This window comes from Tachyglossus aculeatus, chromosome 16 (assembly GCF_015852505.1).
Source record: "Tachyglossus aculeatus isolate mTacAcu1 chromosome 16, mTacAcu1.pri, whole genome shotgun sequence".
Lineage (NCBI taxonomy): Eukaryota > Metazoa > Chordata > Mammalia > Monotremata > Tachyglossidae > Tachyglossus > Tachyglossus aculeatus.
Window position 1 is genome coordinate 49176816 of NC_052081.1, and position 20395 is coordinate 49197210.

Genomic DNA, 20395 nt, shown 5'->3' on the forward strand with positions numbered 1-20395 from the left:
CCCCATCTGTAAAAATGGGGATTAAGACTGTGAGCCCCCCGTGGGACAACTTGATCACATTGTATCCCCCCCAGTGCTTAGAACAGTGCTTTGCACATAGTAAGCACTTAACAAATGCCATCATTATTAAGGAAGGCCTCTTGGAGATGTGCCTTCAGTAAGGCTTTGAAGGGTGGGGTGTCTGTCAGCTATGAGAAGGGAGGGCATTCCAGGTCACAGGCAGGATGTGGGCAAGAGATGGGCGGTGAGATAGACAAGATCGAAGTACAGTGAGAAGGTTAGCGTTAGGGGATCGAAGTGTGTAGTTGTAGTAGAAGAGTAGTGAGGTGAGGTGGGAGGGGGCAAGGGGATTGAGTGTTTTAAAGCCAATAGTGAGGACTTTTTGTTTGATTTGGAGGTGGATGGACAGCCACTGGAGTTTCTTGAGGAGTGGGGAAGCACACAGTAAGCACTCAATAAATATGACTGGTTGATCGATTGATTCCAGGTGAACATCTCACTGCACATGCCCAGCATAGCCTGGCAGAGAGGAGCCCTGGCACAGCTGCGGCCTTCACCCTCAGGACCTGCTAGAACTCCAGGAGATGTCCTCCCCAACTACTCCTGCAGGTCTGCGTCAAGCATCTGGAAGCTCCTCATTTCCCCACAACCCCATGCTCTGGCCAGGAAAGGGGCTGTGCTTAACCCGCCTTTTCTCCCTGCCAAAATCAGATCAGGAACCCCTCAGAGATGCCCACAAATCTGAGTTCTTTCATTTCCTTTCTCTTTCTTCATTCCCACACTCACCTGAATGCAAAGCAGGGGGCTAGGGACTGGGGCAGGAGGAGACCACTGTGGAATGAACCTTTCAGAAACATGGAACAGGGGTGGTCCTGTGCTGATGGGACATTTCCTCTTCCTGCATCCACAGCATCCACAGTAGAGGATCCTACCTGGGCTGCTCCCAGCCTTCTCAGTGATCCCCGCCGCCCCTCCAGGCTCTGCTCCCTGCCTCCTGGCCAGAATTCCTGGCCCCAAGACCTTGTCAGTGGTCACCTGAAGCAGCGTGGCTCAGTGGAAAGAGCCTGGGCTTAGGAGTCAGAGGTCGTGGGTTCTAATCCCTGCTCTGCCACTTGTCAGCTGTGTGACTTTTGGCAAGTCACTTAACTTCTCTGTGTCTCATCTGTAAAAAGGGGATTAAGACTGTGAGCCCCATGTGGGACAACCTGACCACTTTGTATCCACCCCAGTGCATAGAACAGTGTTTTGCACATAGTAAGCACTTAACAAATGCTATTATTATTATTATTATTATTATTATTATTATTATTATTATTATTATCTCTCTGTGGACCTCAAGGAATCCCAGGATCCTCAGAGCTGGGCCAGGTTTGCCCATGGGCCGACCAACCTAAGATTTGTCTCTCTGAGATTCCCCACTGGTTTTTCTGACCTCTCAGAGGGCTCTTCCACCCATCTCAAGGAGGATCTGAGCTGCAGAGACCGGGGCCCTGTAGGGGGTTTGTGTCTCAGGAAGCTGCCACGAAACTAAGCTGTGGCTGAGGCCTGGGGCCCAGGGGGAAGCAGAGTGGTCGGGCGTTGTATGGGCCCCTATGCGTCCCCTACCCCTACCGTCACTTCCACCCAGGGGCTTCCCCACTCTGACATCATTCCAGACTAAAGGAAACCCCCAGGGGTGGCTGCAGACCACAGGAGACCTCCTGGGCTCCTCCCAGTCCCTGGTCAGCTCCCATGTAGGCCCAGGGCCGGGACCAATAGCAACCCCCTTTACCTTTTCAGATGTTATCAGAACCTCCCTTACCCTGAGCACAGCTCCCTCGGACAATCAGATCCTGAAACCTAGAGGGATCACCATATGTGAGCCAAGAGGCTGTGTGACAGGACATGTCCCCTTCCCACTGGGACCAGTCACCTGCATCTCGGGGTCAGGGGTCGTGGCTGCATCTCCCCCCGTGGAGAGAAATCCTGCCGCCCACACTGCCTCCCCCGATGCCCATACCAAGCAGCATTTCATTACCGTGACTACAAGAGGGCATCCCCCCTGAGCCTGCCACACTCTGTAACATTCATTCATTCATTCAGTCATATTTATTGAGCACTTACTGTGTGCACAGCACTGTACTAAGCCCTTGGGTAACACTAAGAAAGCCACATCGTATATCATTGCTACAATGCTATGTTGGTAGCTTGCTATTTTACAGGCTAATTGTAGTGCTGTTATTGGCTCAGTGCCCTCATGTGTTTTTCATCCTCCTTCAACGCCGCTAGAAAACGACTTCACATACTGCCCATCCCGGAACCACTCGCCTCCACTTACCCAATTCTCACTCGTGCAGCTGTGCCCGAGGCCATAGGTGCAAACAGAGCCTCCGGGTGGCCTCATGATCAATCAGGGCCGCTGGGATTCCTCCCCCGGCACCAGCTCCTCACAGCTGCTCCCTAGACATGGTCACCTAGGGCAGACAGCAAACAGCCAAACTCATCGTCACAAGGAGCACAGCGGGATGGAACAGATGCAAACATCTGGCCAAGGACAGCTCAGGAAACCACAGGCGGGATTGGGAGTTTTTCCTGGGGTGGGCTGGAATATTGCACAATAATGATGAATAACATATAACGCTGGTATTTGTTAGGCACTTACTGTGTGCCAAGTACTGTACTAGGCGTTGGGGTAGATACGAGATAATCAGGAAGGACTCAATCTGTGTTCCAAATAGGGCATGTTGCTCCAAGGGCACCCTGCCAGGATGCTTGAACCCCCCTACCTCACTCCCTCCTCAAGTCCTTGAGCAGAGCCTTGAGGAGAAGCTCTGCTGGGGGAGAAAAAGGGCTGAGAGACTCACAGAAAGAGAGGGACCAACACGCGGAAGAGGACAGACAAGGAGTGCCACAGACCTAATGGTATAGACAGACACACGTACAGGCAGGCAGAGGGCAGTTAAAGTGGTAGAGTGCCAATGGTCCATACCTATGGCAGTGGGGGAGAAGAAATTGACATGAAGAACGATGGGGCTGAAGAGCACAGGGCATCCCAAGGGAGGGAGAGTAATGGGGGAGGTGCAGGGAGATGGGGCTGGGTCTCTAGGAGGGGAACCTGGGATTGGTCATCATCCAGTCAGAGGGCCTGCAGCTTTCCCTACTCAGAATCTCACCTGGAATTAGTGAAGCACAACCAGGAATCATTGACCCAGGTCCGAGTCATCTGTGAGCCAAGGAGGTTCCCATAGTTCCCTGGTGTTTTGAGGATGCGGGGTACACCCTCCTCATCCCCTACCTCTGGTCACTATTTCCCCCTCACAGCTCGATACCACCAACCCATCAGCATAGTCATCCCAGGAGCTGCGACAAAAGGTGAGTCTGTGCATTGCTGTCTGTATCAGGTCGTTGTCTTCCAGTTCTAAATGCTGCTGTCTGCGTCCATGGAGATACAGAAGTGGCCCCTGCCTGGCCCCGGCCCCAGCCAGGAGAGTGCAGATCCCCCCACAGCTGGGGCCGGGGATGAAGGTGTTACCAGAGAGAACCGGGGTGACCGGAGAGGACAGGAAGGAGCAGGGTTAGGACTGGTGTTCTCTAGAAGTCCTAATCTGCCCCTGCCATGACCACTGTGCAGCCTAGGGCGGATTGTCTGAATTCTCCATGCCCATTACCCACATGTTGTTAGGAAAGTTCTGCCCACGTCCCCGGGACACAGTCTCAGCAGGACACCCAGCAGGGAAGAACTGTGGGCCCGGAGGGAAAGAAATGAGCCCAAGTCAGTGGACCCTTCTCTTACTGCATTTACTCATAATGATGTCTCTCTCCCCCTCTAGACTGTAAATTCATTATGGGCAGGGAAGCTGTTACTAATTCTATTTAATCATACTCTTCTTAGAGTTTAGTACAGTGCTCTGCACACAGTGACTGCTCAACAAATACCACTGACTGACTGATTGATCTCACTGGTCCCAGGCGGGACAGAGGGAATAAAGGGAAATGAGTCACCTGCACTGTCCCACTCCAGGATTCGCTCTCCCTGTAGCTCCGGGTGTCGGGGAGGGACACCAGAAGTGAAAGGATCCTGCCAGTTCTCCCACAGCCATTGGGCACTGTAAATGTCTGTGCCCTCCCTAGAAGTGGGCACAGAGCTGAGGGGAAGGGCCCCTCTGCAATCTTCCTATCCCACTCCAGGCCTGCCCTGTTTCCTCAACCCAAATCTCAGGGAGACTCCACACCAAATATCCTCTCGCCACCCCCGGCGCTGACACAGTACTGACACACACGGACAGACTAGGGAGACATATTTAATGGGCAAAATGGCCAATGCCAAAGGCTAGGGGTTTTTGCACAAGCCTGGGAAAGGCAATTCCCCAGAACCAGCTGGAAACGAGCCCCACGCGGGCTGAAGCTCTCGGGGTAGGATATCAAGGTTGGGGATATTTCCTTGAGGGCCCCTGTGGAAGTGGGCAAGATGCAAAACACAGCCTAGATGAGGGGCAGGGGCAAGGTCCCAGGAGCTAGTCTCCAGGCTCAGCCGCTCTCACAGGAACATTCTGGAGTTTGGCATCGTCATGACCTGGGTCCTCGGGGGTCAGCGACCGGTCACCTGTTCCTGTCCCAGGGTCCTCAGACTCCCTTTGGGATGGCAAATTCCGACCTGAAATGAGCAATAGGGAACTGGGATGCAGTTTAGGGGATAGGATGGTTGGGCCCGTGGAAGGGAGATTGGGAGAGGCTGACCTACCGGAGCACTGGGCAGATTCCGGGCACTGGATTGCCTTCCGCCCTGAGAGACAGAAAAAGGAGACACGGGGGCTGAGTGACAGCCCTTGGTAAGAGGGGCCCTTGGGCCGGGTCAGACACACTGAAATGCCTAGTGGAACAAGCTGAGAACATCAGACACATTTTGATTATTGATTGTCTAGCACAGATGAACTACTAGGGCCTAGGCAAAATGGAGAAGGGCCTTTTCTATCCAAATTCACCCCACAGCCCTCAGGAATGATTCAGCCTGTTATAATAATAATAATAGTATTTGTTAAGCACTTACTATGTGCAAAGCACTGTTATGTACCAATGTGCTCATCGACTTCATCAAAATTGATCAGCTTTTAACCCTGAGCCTGTAGCTTGATTAAACTGTTTATACATTTTTTATTACTCCTAAAAATCCATGTATTTCAAAAAAGAACAAGCTAAACTTTTCCACTGTCACCAATGAAAAACATCCATGTTTCCCCAAATAGGGATTTCTGATCATGTGATCGATCCACTACTGAAACAACGTGGAAGCCCCTGCAGTTTGGGATGAATGGGAAAAGCCAGGAGGCTCAACTAATTCTAAATTCCAGCTGGCCTGGGAAAGAGGACACAGACGGTCCCACCGCCACCCTGGGGTTGGAGCAGACAGACCAGATGTCCTGGACCCACCGTGAGGGGCCCCAGCGGGACCAGGCCCCACCGATGGACCACCTGGAAACCAATCACCAGGTGGGATCCAGTCAAGGCTCCTGGAAGAAAAGGGCCGTGAAGACCCAGGGTTCCCAGCCTTAGGGGTCACCTCTTGTTACCAATGGCTACCATGCCCAAGGCTGGAGGAGAGTCCACTGATCTCTGTGGGAAAAGTAAGAGACTGGGCAGGGGGAGCCCCGGCTTAGACACAGGTGAATATACACTCCTGGCCCAACAGACTGACCAACTCTCCAATTCGAATCAGGGTGAAGATCTTCATGGGGGCTGGAACCGGGTCACAGCCTCACTGCACATGTCCCATCCAGCCTGGTGAAAAGGAGTTTGGGCACAGCCCGGGCACCAACATCCTTTTCCTTCAGGCCCTGGTCGAGCTCCAGGAACCCCTCACCACCCCCGCAAGTACGAGTCGAGGGTCGGGCAGCTCCTAAGTCCCCTGCAGCCTCAGACTCTGGCCAGGGAAGGTGTGGGCTCTGGGCTGAAAATGGTGGGTTGGTGAATGGATGAACGGTTGGGACAGACAGGTGGAGATTTCAGACAGACAGAATAATGGACAGTGACAGACAGGGAGTCACCTGCACATTTGATTTGGGCTTCCTCTTCCTGAGAGCAGGACATCTCGCTCCAGGGATCAGACGGGCACTCCCAGAGGGAGGGGTCACTGGGTCGGCATTTGATATTGTTAACCCACCATGGCCCGGACCCTTTCCCATAGGTGCCAGGGGACTCTATCGTCCCACTGTCCCCACAGCCTAGCTGCCGGCAAATCACGGCCACCGTGACATCCTTCATGGAGTTGCCGCACACGCCCCCCCATATCCCATTGTAGAAAATCTCCAGCCGCCCGGCACAGGCCCAGGTGTCGCTGACCAGCCTGAGGTCCAGGAACTCTGCAGAGAAGATCGGGGATGGACAGTCCAGTCAGAAGCAATTGATTGAGGGGCCAAGTGCTTTAGTAAGGTGTGAAGGGATGGAGTTAAATATACAGGTGGATGGGGTATTTTGAGTCCCCTTTTAGACTGTGAGCCCACTGTTGGGTAGGGACTATCTCTATATGTTGCCAACTTGTACTTCCCAAGCGCTTAATACAGTGCTTTGCACACAGTAAGTGCTCAATAAATACGATTGATTGATTGATTGATGGAGGGAAGGTTTGTCTGCTGTGTCACCTTGGGAACGTCACAACTTCCCTATGTGTCGGTTACCTCATCTGCAAAATGAGAATTAGCACTGAGCTCCATACGGGGCCCGGATTGTGTCCACCTTGATTAGCGTTAATCAATCAATCAGTGGGATTCATTGAGCTCTTACTATACGCAGAGCTCTGCTCTAAGTGCTTGGGAGAGCACATTACAAAAGAATTAACAGTCACATTCCCTGTCCATAATGATCTTACAATCTCTACCCCAGCACTTAGTACAGTAGATTGGCCCCTAGTAAGGGGTTTTTTAAAAAAAACCCTCGTGGAAAGTTTTACAGGTGCCAGAAGTTCAGTCCCCTTCTCTCCTCACTTCTGCAGTTAGTACTGGACCAATAGTCAAAAATCAATCAATCGTATTTATTGAGCGCTTACTGTGTGCAGAGCACTGTATTAAGCGCTTGGGAAGTCCAAGTTGGCAACATATAGAGACAGTCCCTACCCAACAGTGGGCTCACGGTCTAAAAAGGGCGACTGTGGATGGTGCAGTGCAAACATCACTCCTCCCTTGGGTTAAGAAATATTCAGGAACAGCTTTGTCAATCGAGAGAGCATAAGGTCAGTCCCTCCCTGCTTCCTACCAATGTACTAGGAGTGGGCGCTCAGACAGTCTTCAGCCGTCGATGAAGCAGGTGCTGGAGAACTGGGGGTATTTAAGCAGGAAAATCCGCTCCCCAGGGCTGCCCCTCCGGGAATCCCTGAGCCCTGGGGGGCAGTTAGATTGTGCCCCGGTCCGGGGCTCACCTGAGCACTGCGCTCCCGCGTCCTTCTCGTGCCCGCAGTCGTGTTGGCCCCAACCCCTGGACGGGCACTGCCACAGGTGCGACTCGTTCCCGGAGCAGCGCAGCTCGTCCAGCCAGATGGGCCCGGCCCCCGGCCCGAAATGGGCGGCCCCGGGGGCGCTCAGGGCCACCCCGCAGCCCAGCTGGCGGCACACCACCTGGGCGTCCCTCACGTCCCAAGAGTCGTCGCATACGCTGCCCCAGCTCCCGTCGAGGAAGATCTCCACGCGGCCGGCGCAGGGCCCGCCTCCGTCCGCCAGGCGGAGCTGTGGAGGCCCTGCGGGGCGAGGGGCCCGTCAGTGCGCATGCCCCAGACGGGGCGGGCGAGGCGGGACGGGACGGGGCGGGGCTGTCACCTGTGCACTCTGCAGCGCCCTCTTGCGGGCCCCCGGGCCCGGCCGGCTCCCACGTGGACACGTTGCACTGCGACGGCGGCGACGGGCGAGTCCCCTTTCCTGCGGACAGCAGCCCCAGGGAGGGAAGGGGCGGCCAGAGAAGGGGTGATGATGATGATCAATCAATCAATCGTATTTATTGAGCGCTTACTGTGTGCAGAGCACTGTACTAAGCGCTTGGGAAGTACAAGTCGGCAACACATAGAGACAGTCCCTACCTAACAGCGGGCTCACAGTCTAGAAGGGGGAGACAGAGAACAAAACCAAACATACTGACGAAATAAAATAGAGTAGATATGTACAAGATAAATAGAGTAATAAATATGTACAAACATATACATATATACAGGTGCTGTGGGGAAGGGAAGGAGGTAAGATGGGGGATGGAGGGGGGACAAGGGGGAGCGGAAGGAAGGGGCTCAGCGCTTACTATTCATTCATTCATTCAATCATATTTATTGAGCGCTTACTGTGTGCAGAGCACTGTACTAAGCGCTTGGGAAGTCCAAGTTGGCAACATATAGAGACGGTCCCTATCCAACAGCGGGCTCACAGTCTAGAAGGGGGAAGCAAAGCACTGTTCTAAGTGCTGGGGAGGATACAAGGTTGACCCATGTGGGGCTCACAGTCTTCATCCCCATTTTACAGATGAGGTAACTGAGGCCCAGGGATGGTAAGTGACTTGCCCAAAGTCACACAGCTGAGAGTCGTCAGATTCGGGATTTGAACCTGTGACCTCTTATTCTCAAGCCCGTGCTCTTTCCGTTGAGCCATGCTGGGGTTGGGTCCCCGGTGCAAGCCCGGGAAGGGAATGTGTTCCTCAAGTTGGGAGAGGTATAAAAACCAAACTGAGGTGCCGCGAGCTGCATGTCTGTGGAGCTGGGGAGTCCATAAAACGGTGGGAAATTGAGGCAACCGCCGCTGAGCGCATTTCACTCCCGTCTCCAGGCCCGCTCAGAGCTGGAGAGGTTCTCAAGGAATCTTGCCCACCTCCCTGAAAGCTGAATGTGATTGCCACCCGTGCCCACCTGGGAAGGGGCACGGAGTTGCGGGTATGGGGGTGCTTGGGGTTGTGTGTGTGAGCCTGCTCTTGGGGTGCTGGGTGTGGGGTGGGAAGGAACGGTGTCAGGCAGATGGGCACGAGGGTGATAGGAGAGCTACGTGGCTCAATGGAAAGAGCACGGGCTTGAGAGTCGGAGGTCAGGAGTTCAAATCCCTGCTCGGCCACTTGTCAGCTGTGTGACTTTGGGCAAGTCACTTAACTTCTCTAGGCCTCAACTACCTCATCTGTAAAATGGGGATTAAGACTGTGAGCCCCCTTGGGACAACCTGATCACCTAGTTACCACTCCAGCGCTTAGAACATTGCTTTGCATATAGTCAGTGCTTAATAAATGCCATTATTATTATTATTATTATTATTATTATTATTATTACTACATAGAGGGTCTGAAGGCACCACAGATCTGAAGGCTGAGTCTGGCTGGGTTTGGGGGCTGCAAGCGAGGTTGGAGCTGCAGGAGAGGATCCAACTATGCCTCCTCTCTTGCAATAGTGGGGTGAGTGTGCCATGTAGGTGCCTTTGCGTTTCTGCAAACCGTGGGCAAGAGCCATGGTTGGCAGCAGTGTTTTTATTTTGGGTATTCATGTTTTTTATTTTGTTTTAGTCTTTCATCGCACCAGTATGTCTCTCCTCCTTGTAGTCTTAGATTTTGAGCCCCTCAAGGGCCAGGGACCATGTTTAATTGCCAGCGGTATATTCTCTCCCCTTTTAGACTGTGAGCCCACTGTTGGGTAGGGACTGTCTCTATATGTTGCCAACTTGTACCTCCCAAGCGCTTAGTACAGTGCTCTGCACACAGTAAGCGCTCAATAAATACGATTGATTGATTGATTGATTGGAGCTCCTCGAGGGCCAGGGACCATGTTTAATTGCCAGCTGTATATTCTCTCCCACCGTTTCATAAGCGCTCAATAAATACGATTGAATGAATGAATGAATATAGCGCTCTGCACATAGTAAACACTCGTTGACTACTACTGCTACAACTACTGTGACTACTATGCTGTGTGCTGGAAGAGAAGCCCGGAGGCTGAGGGGTCAGTCGAGGAGTTGGAGACACTGGACGGGGGGAGTTGGGTAAGGGGTCCCTTCTGGCAGGAGCAGTGATCCCGTGGTCCAGGACCCCCTTTTGGGACCCCAAATTTCACTCCTATGTTCTCAGCCCCAACCAGCCTCCTCCTGTTGGCTCTTCCCAGCAGCTTGTCTCTCTCAGGAACCGTCCCCTGTCACCCCCTTCCTCCTCCACAATGGAGACCGCTGCCCACGTTGCCCCCACTCCTCACCTGAGCAGATCACCGTGGCCACATTTCCATCAGAACAGGGAGCGGCCCCCAGGACGGTCACTGGACAATCCCTCAGACTGGTCTCCGACCCTGAGCAGTGAAACATTTCCCTCCACACGGAGCCATTTCCATCCCCAAACTCCACCCCTCCAGAGGCCGACACGGCAACCCCGCAGTCGAGCTGGTGGCACAAGACGTTGGCATCTGCCAGGTCCCAGCGGGTGGCACAGAGGCTTCCCCAGGTCCCGTCCACCTCGAGCTCCACTCTGCCCTCACAGTGGGAGCTGCCGTTCTCCAGCTTGAACCCTGTGAACCCTGGAGAGGAGGAGATGGGGGTCAGAGAAGGATAGTGGGGCTAATTTCACCCCTGACCCTCTGTACCTGGAGAGGGGAGACAGAAAGGAGGAGGAGGGGGAGATAAGATGTATAACCTTCTAATTAGCAGCATGGCTCCGTGGAAAGACTTGGGAATCAGAGGTCATGGGTTCTAAACCCGGCTCTGCCGCTTGTCAGCTGTGTTACCTTGGGCAAGTCACTTAACTTCTCTGGGCCTCAGTTATCTCATCTGTCAAATGGGAATGAAGACTGAGAACCCCACGTGGGACAATCTGATCACCTTGTATCCTCCCCAGCGCTTAGAACAGTGCTTTGCACATAGTAAGCACTTAAATGCCACCGTGATTATTATTATTATTATTATCCCCATTTGACAGATGAGGCAACTGAGGCCCAAAGAAGTTAAGTAACTTGCCCAAAGTCACACAGCTGACAAGTGGCAGAGCCAGGATTAGAACCCATGACCTCTAACTCCCAAGCCTGAGCTCTTTCCACTAAACCATGCTGCTTCCCATAGTGTCTACACTATCCCTTAGTTCAGTGCCTGGCACATAACAAGGATTTGTGTACAAGCTACCACTTAGCTGTGTGACTTTGGGCAAGTCACTTAACTTCTCTGTGCCTCAGTTACCTAATCTGTAAAATGGGGATTAAGACTGTGAGCCCTACGTGGGACAACCTAATCAAACTGTGCTTAAAACAGTGCTTTGCACATAGTAAGCACTTAATAAATGCCATTATTATTATTATTTGACAAATAGCATTTTTTTTTCAAAGTCAGAACTCTGCATACCCTGGGGTATGGAAGATGGGAGTCACTGCTGCCCATATAATTTTTCTAAAAGAAAAGTTCAGTCCATGTTTTCCCTCTCCTCAAAGACCTCCAGTGGTTGCCCATCTACCTCCACATCAGCTACTTCTTACCATCAGCTTCAGCTCATTTCCTCTGTTCCTCCCTTCTGTGGCATCCTTGCCCTTGGATTTGTACCCTTTACTTACCCCACCCTCAGCCATACAGTTCTTATGCACATTCCTATAATTTATTTATATTGATGTCTGTTTTCCCCTGTAGACAGTTGTCTGCCAAATTGTTATATTGCATCTCTTTTAGACTGTGAGCCCACTGTTGGGTAGGGACTGTCTCTGTATGTTGCCAATTTGTACTTCCCAAGCGCTTAGTACAGTGCTCCGCACATAGTAAGCACTCAATAAATACAATTGATGATGATCTCCTAAGCACTTAGTAACAGGACAATCTCTCATATACTGCATACATTAATCACCCAATATATACAATTGATTGATTGACTGATGGAAATTGAAGAATCCAAACCCAGCCTAGGCCCATCTGGTAAGGGGTGGGGAAGGGGAGAAGGAGGGGCAGGTTGAAGGGTCCGGCCACTACAGGGACCCTGTGTACCTTGGGGAGGAGGAGGAGAAGGCAGGGAGGAGGGTCAGGTCAGCGTGTCCAGCACCCGGAGGACCCTGTGTACCTTGGGGAAGGGGAGGAGGAGGCAGGGAGGAGGGGTGAAGTGGAAGGTCCAGCCCCAGCCTGGCGCAGGCTGACTGGGTGTGTGTGATGTCGTATTTGGAATCTCACTTGAGCAGATGACTCCGACGTCCTTGCTGTGATTGCATGTCCCCTCCGGGCGGGACTCCCTGGAGCAGTCATGCAGGCGGGACTCATTCCCCACACAGTGGAAGTCTTCATCCCAGATCGGCCCCTGGCCCTCTCCAAAGTGGGCTCCCCCCACGACGGAGACGGCCACCCCGCACTGCAGCTGCCGGCACAGGACGGCCGCGGCCTCCAGAGGGAAGTGGGAGTCACAGACCGAGCCCCATGTGTCTCCGTGGGTCACTTCCACTCTTCCTGTGCACAGCTGGGGACCCCCGACCAGCCGGGGTCCCCTGTGTCCTGGGAAACAGCGATGAACACAACAGTAAAGGACCCTCCCCAGCCCCTGCCCCCAGACAGGCAAGGGCAATGTCTATTCTTAACTCCAGGTTGGAACCTCCACTCCCTCCCTCGGGGATCTGTTCCCCAGTTCACAGCCTGATCACCAACACATTGATACTGGTTCAGAGAAAATTTATTCCCATTTCCATGGCCCCTGTGGGGTACTCTGAGGGCCAGGAGAGCCAGCCAGCCTTATCCCCCAGAGCCTCCTACAAATCTGAGTTCCTTCACTTCCTTTCTCTGTCCTCATTCCCTCTCTCATCTGAATGCACAGCAGGGGGCTAGGACTGGGGCAGGAGGAGACCACTGTGGAATGAACCATTCAGAAACAAGGAAAAGAGTTGGGCTTCATGCTGGAATCTCAGCAGCCACAGCAGGGGATCCTGCCTAGACTGCTCCCTGACTTCCCGGGAACACCCCTGGCTCTGCTCCTTGTCTTCTGGCCAGAATCCCTGGCCCCTGTCAGTAGTTGCCTGACCAGGGAGCCCCAGGACCATCGGAGCTCAGCCTGGTTTGCTTTTGTTGCCCTTGGATTCCCTCCACAGGTTTTCCTGATCTTGGCTCACCCACTACCCACTTGGGAAGGGTCTGCAGTTGCAGGATTTGGGGCCAACTGGGTGGTTTGAGTCCCGGGAAGCTGGCATCAATCTCAGCTGAGGTTCTGGTGTGGAGCCCATGGCAAAGCAGGGTGGTTTAGAGCCATGTTAGGCCCCTCTGATTCCTCTTCCCCCACCCTCAGTTTGACCCAGCACCCCAGAGGCTCCCACAGCCTGACATCATTCCAGGCAGAAGGGGATCCCAGGAATGGCTGCAGGCCGGAGCAGACCTCCGAGCCCCTCCCTGTCCCTGCAGCTCCCACTGCAGGCCCAGGAGGCCCAGATTTACTCAAGACCCTGATAGCCACAACAGGCCAGCCATCCCATGTCCTAGTGGAAAGAGCACGGGCTTGGGAGTCAGAGGGCTTGAGTTCTAATTCTGGCTCTGCCAAGTGCTTGCTGTGTGACCTCGGTGAAGTTCTCTGGGCCTCAGTTTCCTCAACTGTAAGATGGGGATTAAATACCTGTTCTCCCTCCTATTTACACTAGGAGCTCTGTGTTTTACACTGTGAGCCCACTGTTGGGTAGGGACTGTATATGTTGCCAACTTGTACTTCCCAAGCGCTTAGTACAGTGCTCTGCACACAGTAAGTGCTCAATAAATACGATTGATTGTACAGGAACTAGGTCTGACTTAACTTGTACCTACCCCAGCGCTTAGGACTGCATTTGACACATAATAAGCACTTAATAAATACCATTAAAAAATTTGACTTGGGGGTGAAAGGAGCCCTCTTGTTGCCAAGGGGAGAGGGAGCTGGGGCAGAGGGCTGGTGCAAAGAGTTGTACCTTTTGTGAGGGGTGAGGGGTAGTGAGGGATCCCATGGTAATGTGAGCTGGGGGACTCTCAGTCTCACTCAACCCAGAGCTCTGACAAGAACTGACAGCCTCCAGTCTGGGCTGAAAAGACCTAAAATGGCAACTTTCTGGCCTGCTCGCTACCTGAAGCCTGCACCCTCACAGCCTGCGTTCCCCCCTCACATCTCAGCTCCTTTTCACCATGGAGAGTTGGCAGTTCTGCAAGACCCGAACCTTGTGGCTTGAGGATATGGAGGGCTAGATACAGGTCACTATCCAAGACAACTGCCCATCCTCCTCTCCCAGGCCCAGCCTCTGCCTGACTGAAAAACCCAATTACTGGGAAAATCCGGCTAGGGCAGTCCGCTGTCTTCGTTGGGTCGTTCCTGGGGCTGGGACTCCCTCGGAGAGCCCCGCAGAGGGATGGATGGACCCAGACTAACCTGAGCACCGCACTCCGGCATCCTCGGCATGGCTGCAGTAATCATACTGATTCCACTGTAAGTGACTGCAGTTCCAGAGAGCTGCCTCTGTCCCACGACAGGACAGATTAGACAGCCAAATGCGCCCACACCCCCGTCCGTAGTGGGCCAGACCAGGGGCACTGACTGCCGTCCCACACCCCAGCTGTCTGCACACCACGGCCGCATCATCCAGGTCCCAGTAATCGTCGCACACCGTCCCCCATTGTCCATCATGTTTCACCTCCACACGCCCCTCACACGGGCTCTCTCCATCTGCCAGCCTCAGTTCATCAGCCACCGCCCCTGCAACACAGATCACCCCACCTGGTCACACGGGAGATCCCGATCCTGCTCCCCCAATACCCCCTTCCACTCCAAACCCCAGCTCCCTCCCTCCCGGCTGGGTCCCCCAGAGGCTTGTCCGTTGGCTCAGGGGGCCTTGGACCACAGCAGGGTGATCTGGTGCCCAACCGCAGAGGGCAGTGCCCTGCTTGGACTGGGCTAGGGTTAGGGAAAAAACCAGGTTCTGACTGGGATGGAGTCAGCTCACTGGAGACTGGCATGGAGAGAAGAGATGGGGTGGGTGGCGAGGGCGGGGCAGGGACCCTTGGTCATCGAGCCTGCAGTAGGGGAGTGGTGAGGAAGGGAAGTAGGCCAATAACAGGCACAGGGATGGAGAGGGGGAATGAACTGTGACAGGGAAAGGGACAGCATCAGGAATCAGAACATATCCAGAATCTAATCCATCCTCTCCATCCAGTCACTACATTGACTCCACCTTAACTACTGCTAATGACTCCTCACTGACCTCTTGTCTCCATCACTCCCTCTTCAGTCCATACTTCACTCTGCTACCCAGATCTTTTGCCTTAAATCTTGCTATACACATTGTGACCCTGCTGTCCAAAAACCTCTAATCACCCATCCCTCTCTGCATCAAGCTTCAAGGCTCTCCATCACCTCGCCCCCTCCTAACTCACCTCCCTTCTCTCCTTCTACAGCCCAGCCCGCACCCTCCACTGCTGTGCCACTAATCTCCTCACTGTGCCTCGTTCTCACCAGTCCCGCAGTCGACCCCCAGCCCACATCATCCCCCTGGTCTGGAATGCCCTCCCTCCCCACATCCGCCAAGCTAGCTCTCTTCCTCCCTTCAAAGCCCTACTGAGAGCTCACCTCCTCCAGGATGCCTTCCCAGACTGAGTCCCCTCCTTCCCCTCCCCCTCCTCCCCCTCTCCATCCCCCCCACCTTACCTCCTTCCCTTCCCCACAGCACCTGTATATATGTATATATGTTTGTACGTATTAATTACTCTATTTATTTATTTTACTTGTACATATCTATTCTATTTATTTTATTTTGTTAATATGTTTTGTTTGGTTCTCTGTCTCCCCCCTCTAGACTGTGAGCCCACTGTTGGGTAGGGATCGTCTCTATATGTTGCCAACTTGTACTTCCCAAGCGCTTAGTACAGTGCTCTGCACACAGTAAGCACTCAATAAATACAATTGATTGACTGATCAAGCAGAAACTCCTCACCATCAGCTTTAAGTCAACCAGCTCTTTCCCTGGTACCAATCCTTCTTTCTATCCCACAAAACTCCACCTTGCACTCTTTGTTCCTCTCAAGTCCATCTAATCTCTGTGCCTGCTGTCTAATACCATTATCATCATCCAACTCCTTGCTCATGCCCTCCTCCCTGCCTGGAAACTCTCTATCCCCTCAACATCCAGCCGGCCATTGTTCTCCCCATCCTCAAAGTCCTTCTGAAATTTCATATCTTCCAAGAGGCCTTCACTAAATCTCTCCAATTTGTATTTCCCAATCCTTCCCTGGCACCTAGTACTTAAGAATTCAAAATCCCCTTAAATACGTCCAAGTACATGTTGTTCCTAGTCCATATTTTTTATAATTTTATTACTCCATCCTATCTGAAACTTAAGTGCCTATTTCCCCCTCTAAGTTGTGAACTCCTTCAGGGCCGCATTTCATGTTTATTGATTTCTGTTACATTCTCCTTCAAAAGGCTCTTGATAAATACAATTAATTGACTGAATCAAGACAATTTCTATATCAGCAGGGCCTCAGCCTCACAAGCCTCTACCTCCTTGCTGGACTCCTCTGATGCTATGATGCCTCTCTCCCCTCTGGCCACAGCTCCAGGCTGGGCCTTGGAAAAACTGTTTTCATCACCTGGTTTGTGCGGCCACCCTGCCCTGGGCATAACCGCATGCCCAGACCATGGGGGCGGATGGACACTCACCTGGGATGACCAGCAGGACACTGAGGACCAGGACACTGAGGCCCCGAGCAGAGGTTCGGCCCCCCATGGCCATTCCGATCCCACAACCTCCACCCGGCTTGTCGGTGCCACTCCGTGGGGCCACACAGCATCTGAGAGTGGGAGTCAGGAAATGGGAGGGAAATTTATAGATCCAGGCCCCACCCCCACACTTCGCTGTATCCCAGGGCCGGGACCAGTAGGCACCCCCTTTACCTTTTCAGACATTGTCAGAACCTCCCTTGCCCTGAGCACAGCTCCCAGGGCCAATCAGATCCTGAACCCCACAATGATCGCCATATATGAGTCAAGAGGCTTCTTCTTTCCTCTCCCCCTCGTCCCCCTCTCCATCCCCCGTCTTACCTCCTTCCCTTCCCCACAGCACCTGTATATATGTATATATGGTTGTACATATTTATTACTCTATTTATTTATTTATTTATTTATTTATTTTACTTGTACATTTCTATCCTACTTATTTTATTTTGTTGGTATGTTTGGTTCTGTTCTCTGTCTCCCCCTTTTAGACTGTGAGCCCACTGTTGGGTAGGGACTGTCTCTATGTGATGCCAATTTGTACTTCCCAAGCGCTTAGTACAGTGCTCTGCACATAGTAAGCGCTTAATAAATACGATTGATTGATTGATTGATTGAAGAGGCTGTGTGACAGGACATGTCCCCTTGCCACTGGGACCAGTCACCTGCGTCTCAGGGTGAGGGGTTGTGGCTGCAACTCCCCCTGTGGGGTCTGCAGCCGCAGCCCGGCCCCAACTCCCAACCCATGGCTCACCTGTGACTCTTTGTGACCCCCCAGGGACCAGCCTCATCCATACCCATGGCCATGCCCAACTGGACCCTCACTCCAACCTTTAACACCCCTCATCCATTCTCTCAAACACCCACACTTTCCCTTCAGTCTCCTGCAATCCAGGTCTCCCTCAGCTCAGGACCCCCCATGCTCACACCACCCATCTGCTCCCCACCATGGGTCTCCCTTTTCCCCTCATTCTGGGGTGACTGATCCTCTCTGTGACTGGCTGATCCCCGGCCTGCTCTCTCTGCTGTTCTCATGGTGTGGCAGTGTTGTGTATCTGTAGGCTTGTGTGTGTAACTGCTAGTGTGCATTGTTAAGGTGAGGAATATCTGGATATTGCAACTCTACACTTTAATTAGGCCTCTGAATTTGGGCGGGGGGGAGAGTTGGTGTTGTCAGAGTATAAGATAAGCCCCACTGCTCCTTCCTCTCAGCTGAGAGACACAAGCTTGTGCCCCCCAAGAGAAAACACTTCTTGTGTCCCCGCAGGTCAGATTGCAATCTGCTGGAGCAGCTGTGACACCTCCACATTGGCAGTGAGGTCGGGGGCTGTTCCAGCCTCGCAGCTGGGCCGGCCAGGCCCACAGCCAGAGGGGACTGGGTTTGCACCTCAAGCGATGAGTCAGGGCCCAGAATCAATCAATCGTATTTATTGAGCACTTACTGTGTGCAGAGCACTGTACTAAGCGCTTGGGAAGTACAAGTTGGGACCACAGACTCTCGCCTTCACCTTCCTAGTCTATTCCAAGTGAGTGTCTACAACAACATTGAGCAGGGCTAATGGGGTCATTGGGAGGGCTGGCCCTGCCAGACTCCAGACAGGGTCAGGGAAGCAGAAGGGAGCCAACTCGGGTCTGACTGCAGAAAAAGATCTCTCAGGAAACAGAGGTTCCAGGCTTGTCCTGGGTCTCCCTGGTGGAAACTTCAAGGTTCCTGTGCCCCCGGGTGGGGCAGACTGGGGAGAAGGAAGTGGGGTGGTAGAGGGGGGTCTCGGTGGGGGACCTGCTGGCAAAGCAGCCACAGAGTCAGAGGAGCACCCGTGACATCTCTGCTCTGGATGGGGCTGCAGAAAGGAAAACTCGGAAGCCCATGGGTCCTCAGGGAAAACATGGAGGGTCCAGAAAATCTGGGAGACTCGTGCACACAGTGTTTCCTCTGCTCTCCTAGACCATGATCGGACAGCCCCTGACAGTCTTGAGAAGGGGCTGGTTTCCCTCCCTCCAACGTCCTGGGGCAGACACCACCCCAGAGCGAGCCCCTCCCTAGAGTGTGAGTTCTGGAGCAGGGGAGGAGGAAGTGGTGCAGGGAGAGAGAAGATGGAGCCATTCATTGGGCAGAGGAAGGAGGCTTTGGAGGAATGGTGTGGGATGAGTAATGAGGCAGGGAGTAAGGTAGGAGTGAGTTGATGGACTTGGGGAGGTTGTCCAGTGAGCCCAGAGCAGGCACCTCTCTCCCTCCCTCCCTCCCTCCCTCCCCTTACTCTCTGGACAAACTCGGCCAAAACTCTCTGGCCATAGCTCAGATAATCTCCCTTTCAGACCCACGGAACCGGGAAGAACAGGAACCCAAGCAGGCAACGACAACAGCCAGAACCCAAATCGTCCTGACATCCCGCAGCCAACACTGCGCCCCAGCGCATCTCGGTCTCAACCACAAAAGGGCCCCCCCGGCACCACTGCCTTCCCTGCCGACTCCTCCAGGGCCTGCCGAGATGTGAGAAAGCCACATCGTATATTATTGCCACAATACTATATCTGTAGATCGTGATATTACAGGATAATTGTAGTGCTATTGCCAGACCAGCGTGGTCATGTGTTTTTCATCCTCCTTCAACGCCGCTAGAAAACGACTTCCCACACCACCCATCCCAGAACCGCTCGGCTTCACTTACCCAAATCTCACTCGTTCGGCTGTGCTCGAGGCCTCAGGTACAAACCGAGCCCCCAGGTGCTCTCACGGTCAATCACGGCCGCTGGGATTCCTCCCCCGCACCAGCTCCGCACCGCTGCTCACTAAACGTCATCCCCTAGGACAAACCCGCAAGCAGCCAAACTCATCATCGCCAGGAGCACAGCGGGATGGAACAGCTGCAAACATCTGACCACGGGCGGGGTTAGGAGTTTTTCCCGGGATGGGCTGGAATATTGCACAATAATGACAAATAACATATAATTCGGGTATTTGTCAAGCAATTACTATGTGCCAAGCACTGTACTAGGCGCTGGGATAGATGCAAGATAATTAATTAGGACTCAATCTGGGACTGTGTCCCAAATAGGACATGTGGCTCCAGGGGCACTCAGGATACATGAACTCCCTTTCCTGGCTCGCCCCCTCATCTCTTTGCTCAGGGGAGGAGGAGCCCTGCACGGGGAGAAAAAAAGCTGAGGGACACACAGGAAGAAAGGGACAGATAGGCAGAAGACTACATTAAACTAGGGCCACAAACCCGTTAATGCAGACACAGGGGGGATCAGGTGGCAGAGTGCCAGAGGTCCATACACCTCCCAGTTGGGGAGGACAAAGTGCCAGGAAAAATGAAGGAGGGGTGAAGAGTGGAAGGCATCCCGTGGGGAGAGTAACGGGGTGACGGAGGGAGGTGGGGCTGGGTTTCAAGTCGGGGAACCTGGGATTGATCATCATTCAATCGGAGGGCCTGAAGCTTCCCCTACTCAGAGTCTCACCTGAAATTACTGAAACAAAATCAGGAGTCATCTACCCAGATCCCCACCTTCTGTGAACTACGTGGGTGTCCGTAATTCCCCAGTGTTTTCATTAAGCTGGAAACACCCTCCTCCTCTCCTACTTCTGGTCACTATTGCCACCTCACAGCTCAGTATCATCATCCCATCCGTAAAGTCACCCCAAATGTAGGAGCTGCGACAAAAGGCGAGTCTGTGGATTGCTGCTAGTGTCGAGTCGTTGTAATCCGGTTCCAAGTGCTATAGTCTGCGTCCATGGAGATACAGCAGTGGACTCAGCCTG

At 53.2% G+C, this 20395-nt stretch overlaps 1 protein-coding gene across 1 annotated transcript in view; it reads right to left on the reverse strand.

Annotated features, from left to right (window-relative positions):
- LOC119938750 (scavenger receptor cysteine-rich type 1 protein M130-like) overlaps nucleotides 1-20395 on the reverse strand; it is a 69148-nt gene that overhangs the window by 30144 nt on the left and 18609 nt on the right. The window contains exons 9-10 of the mRNA XM_038758652.1: nucleotides 7388-7702; nucleotides 6021-6335 (exon numbers count right to left, since the gene is read on the reverse strand). Coding sequence (XP_038614580.1) covers nucleotides 6021-6335; nucleotides 7388-7702 — 630 coding nt within the window. The remainder of the gene's footprint in view (nucleotides 1-6020; nucleotides 6336-7387; nucleotides 7703-20395) is intronic.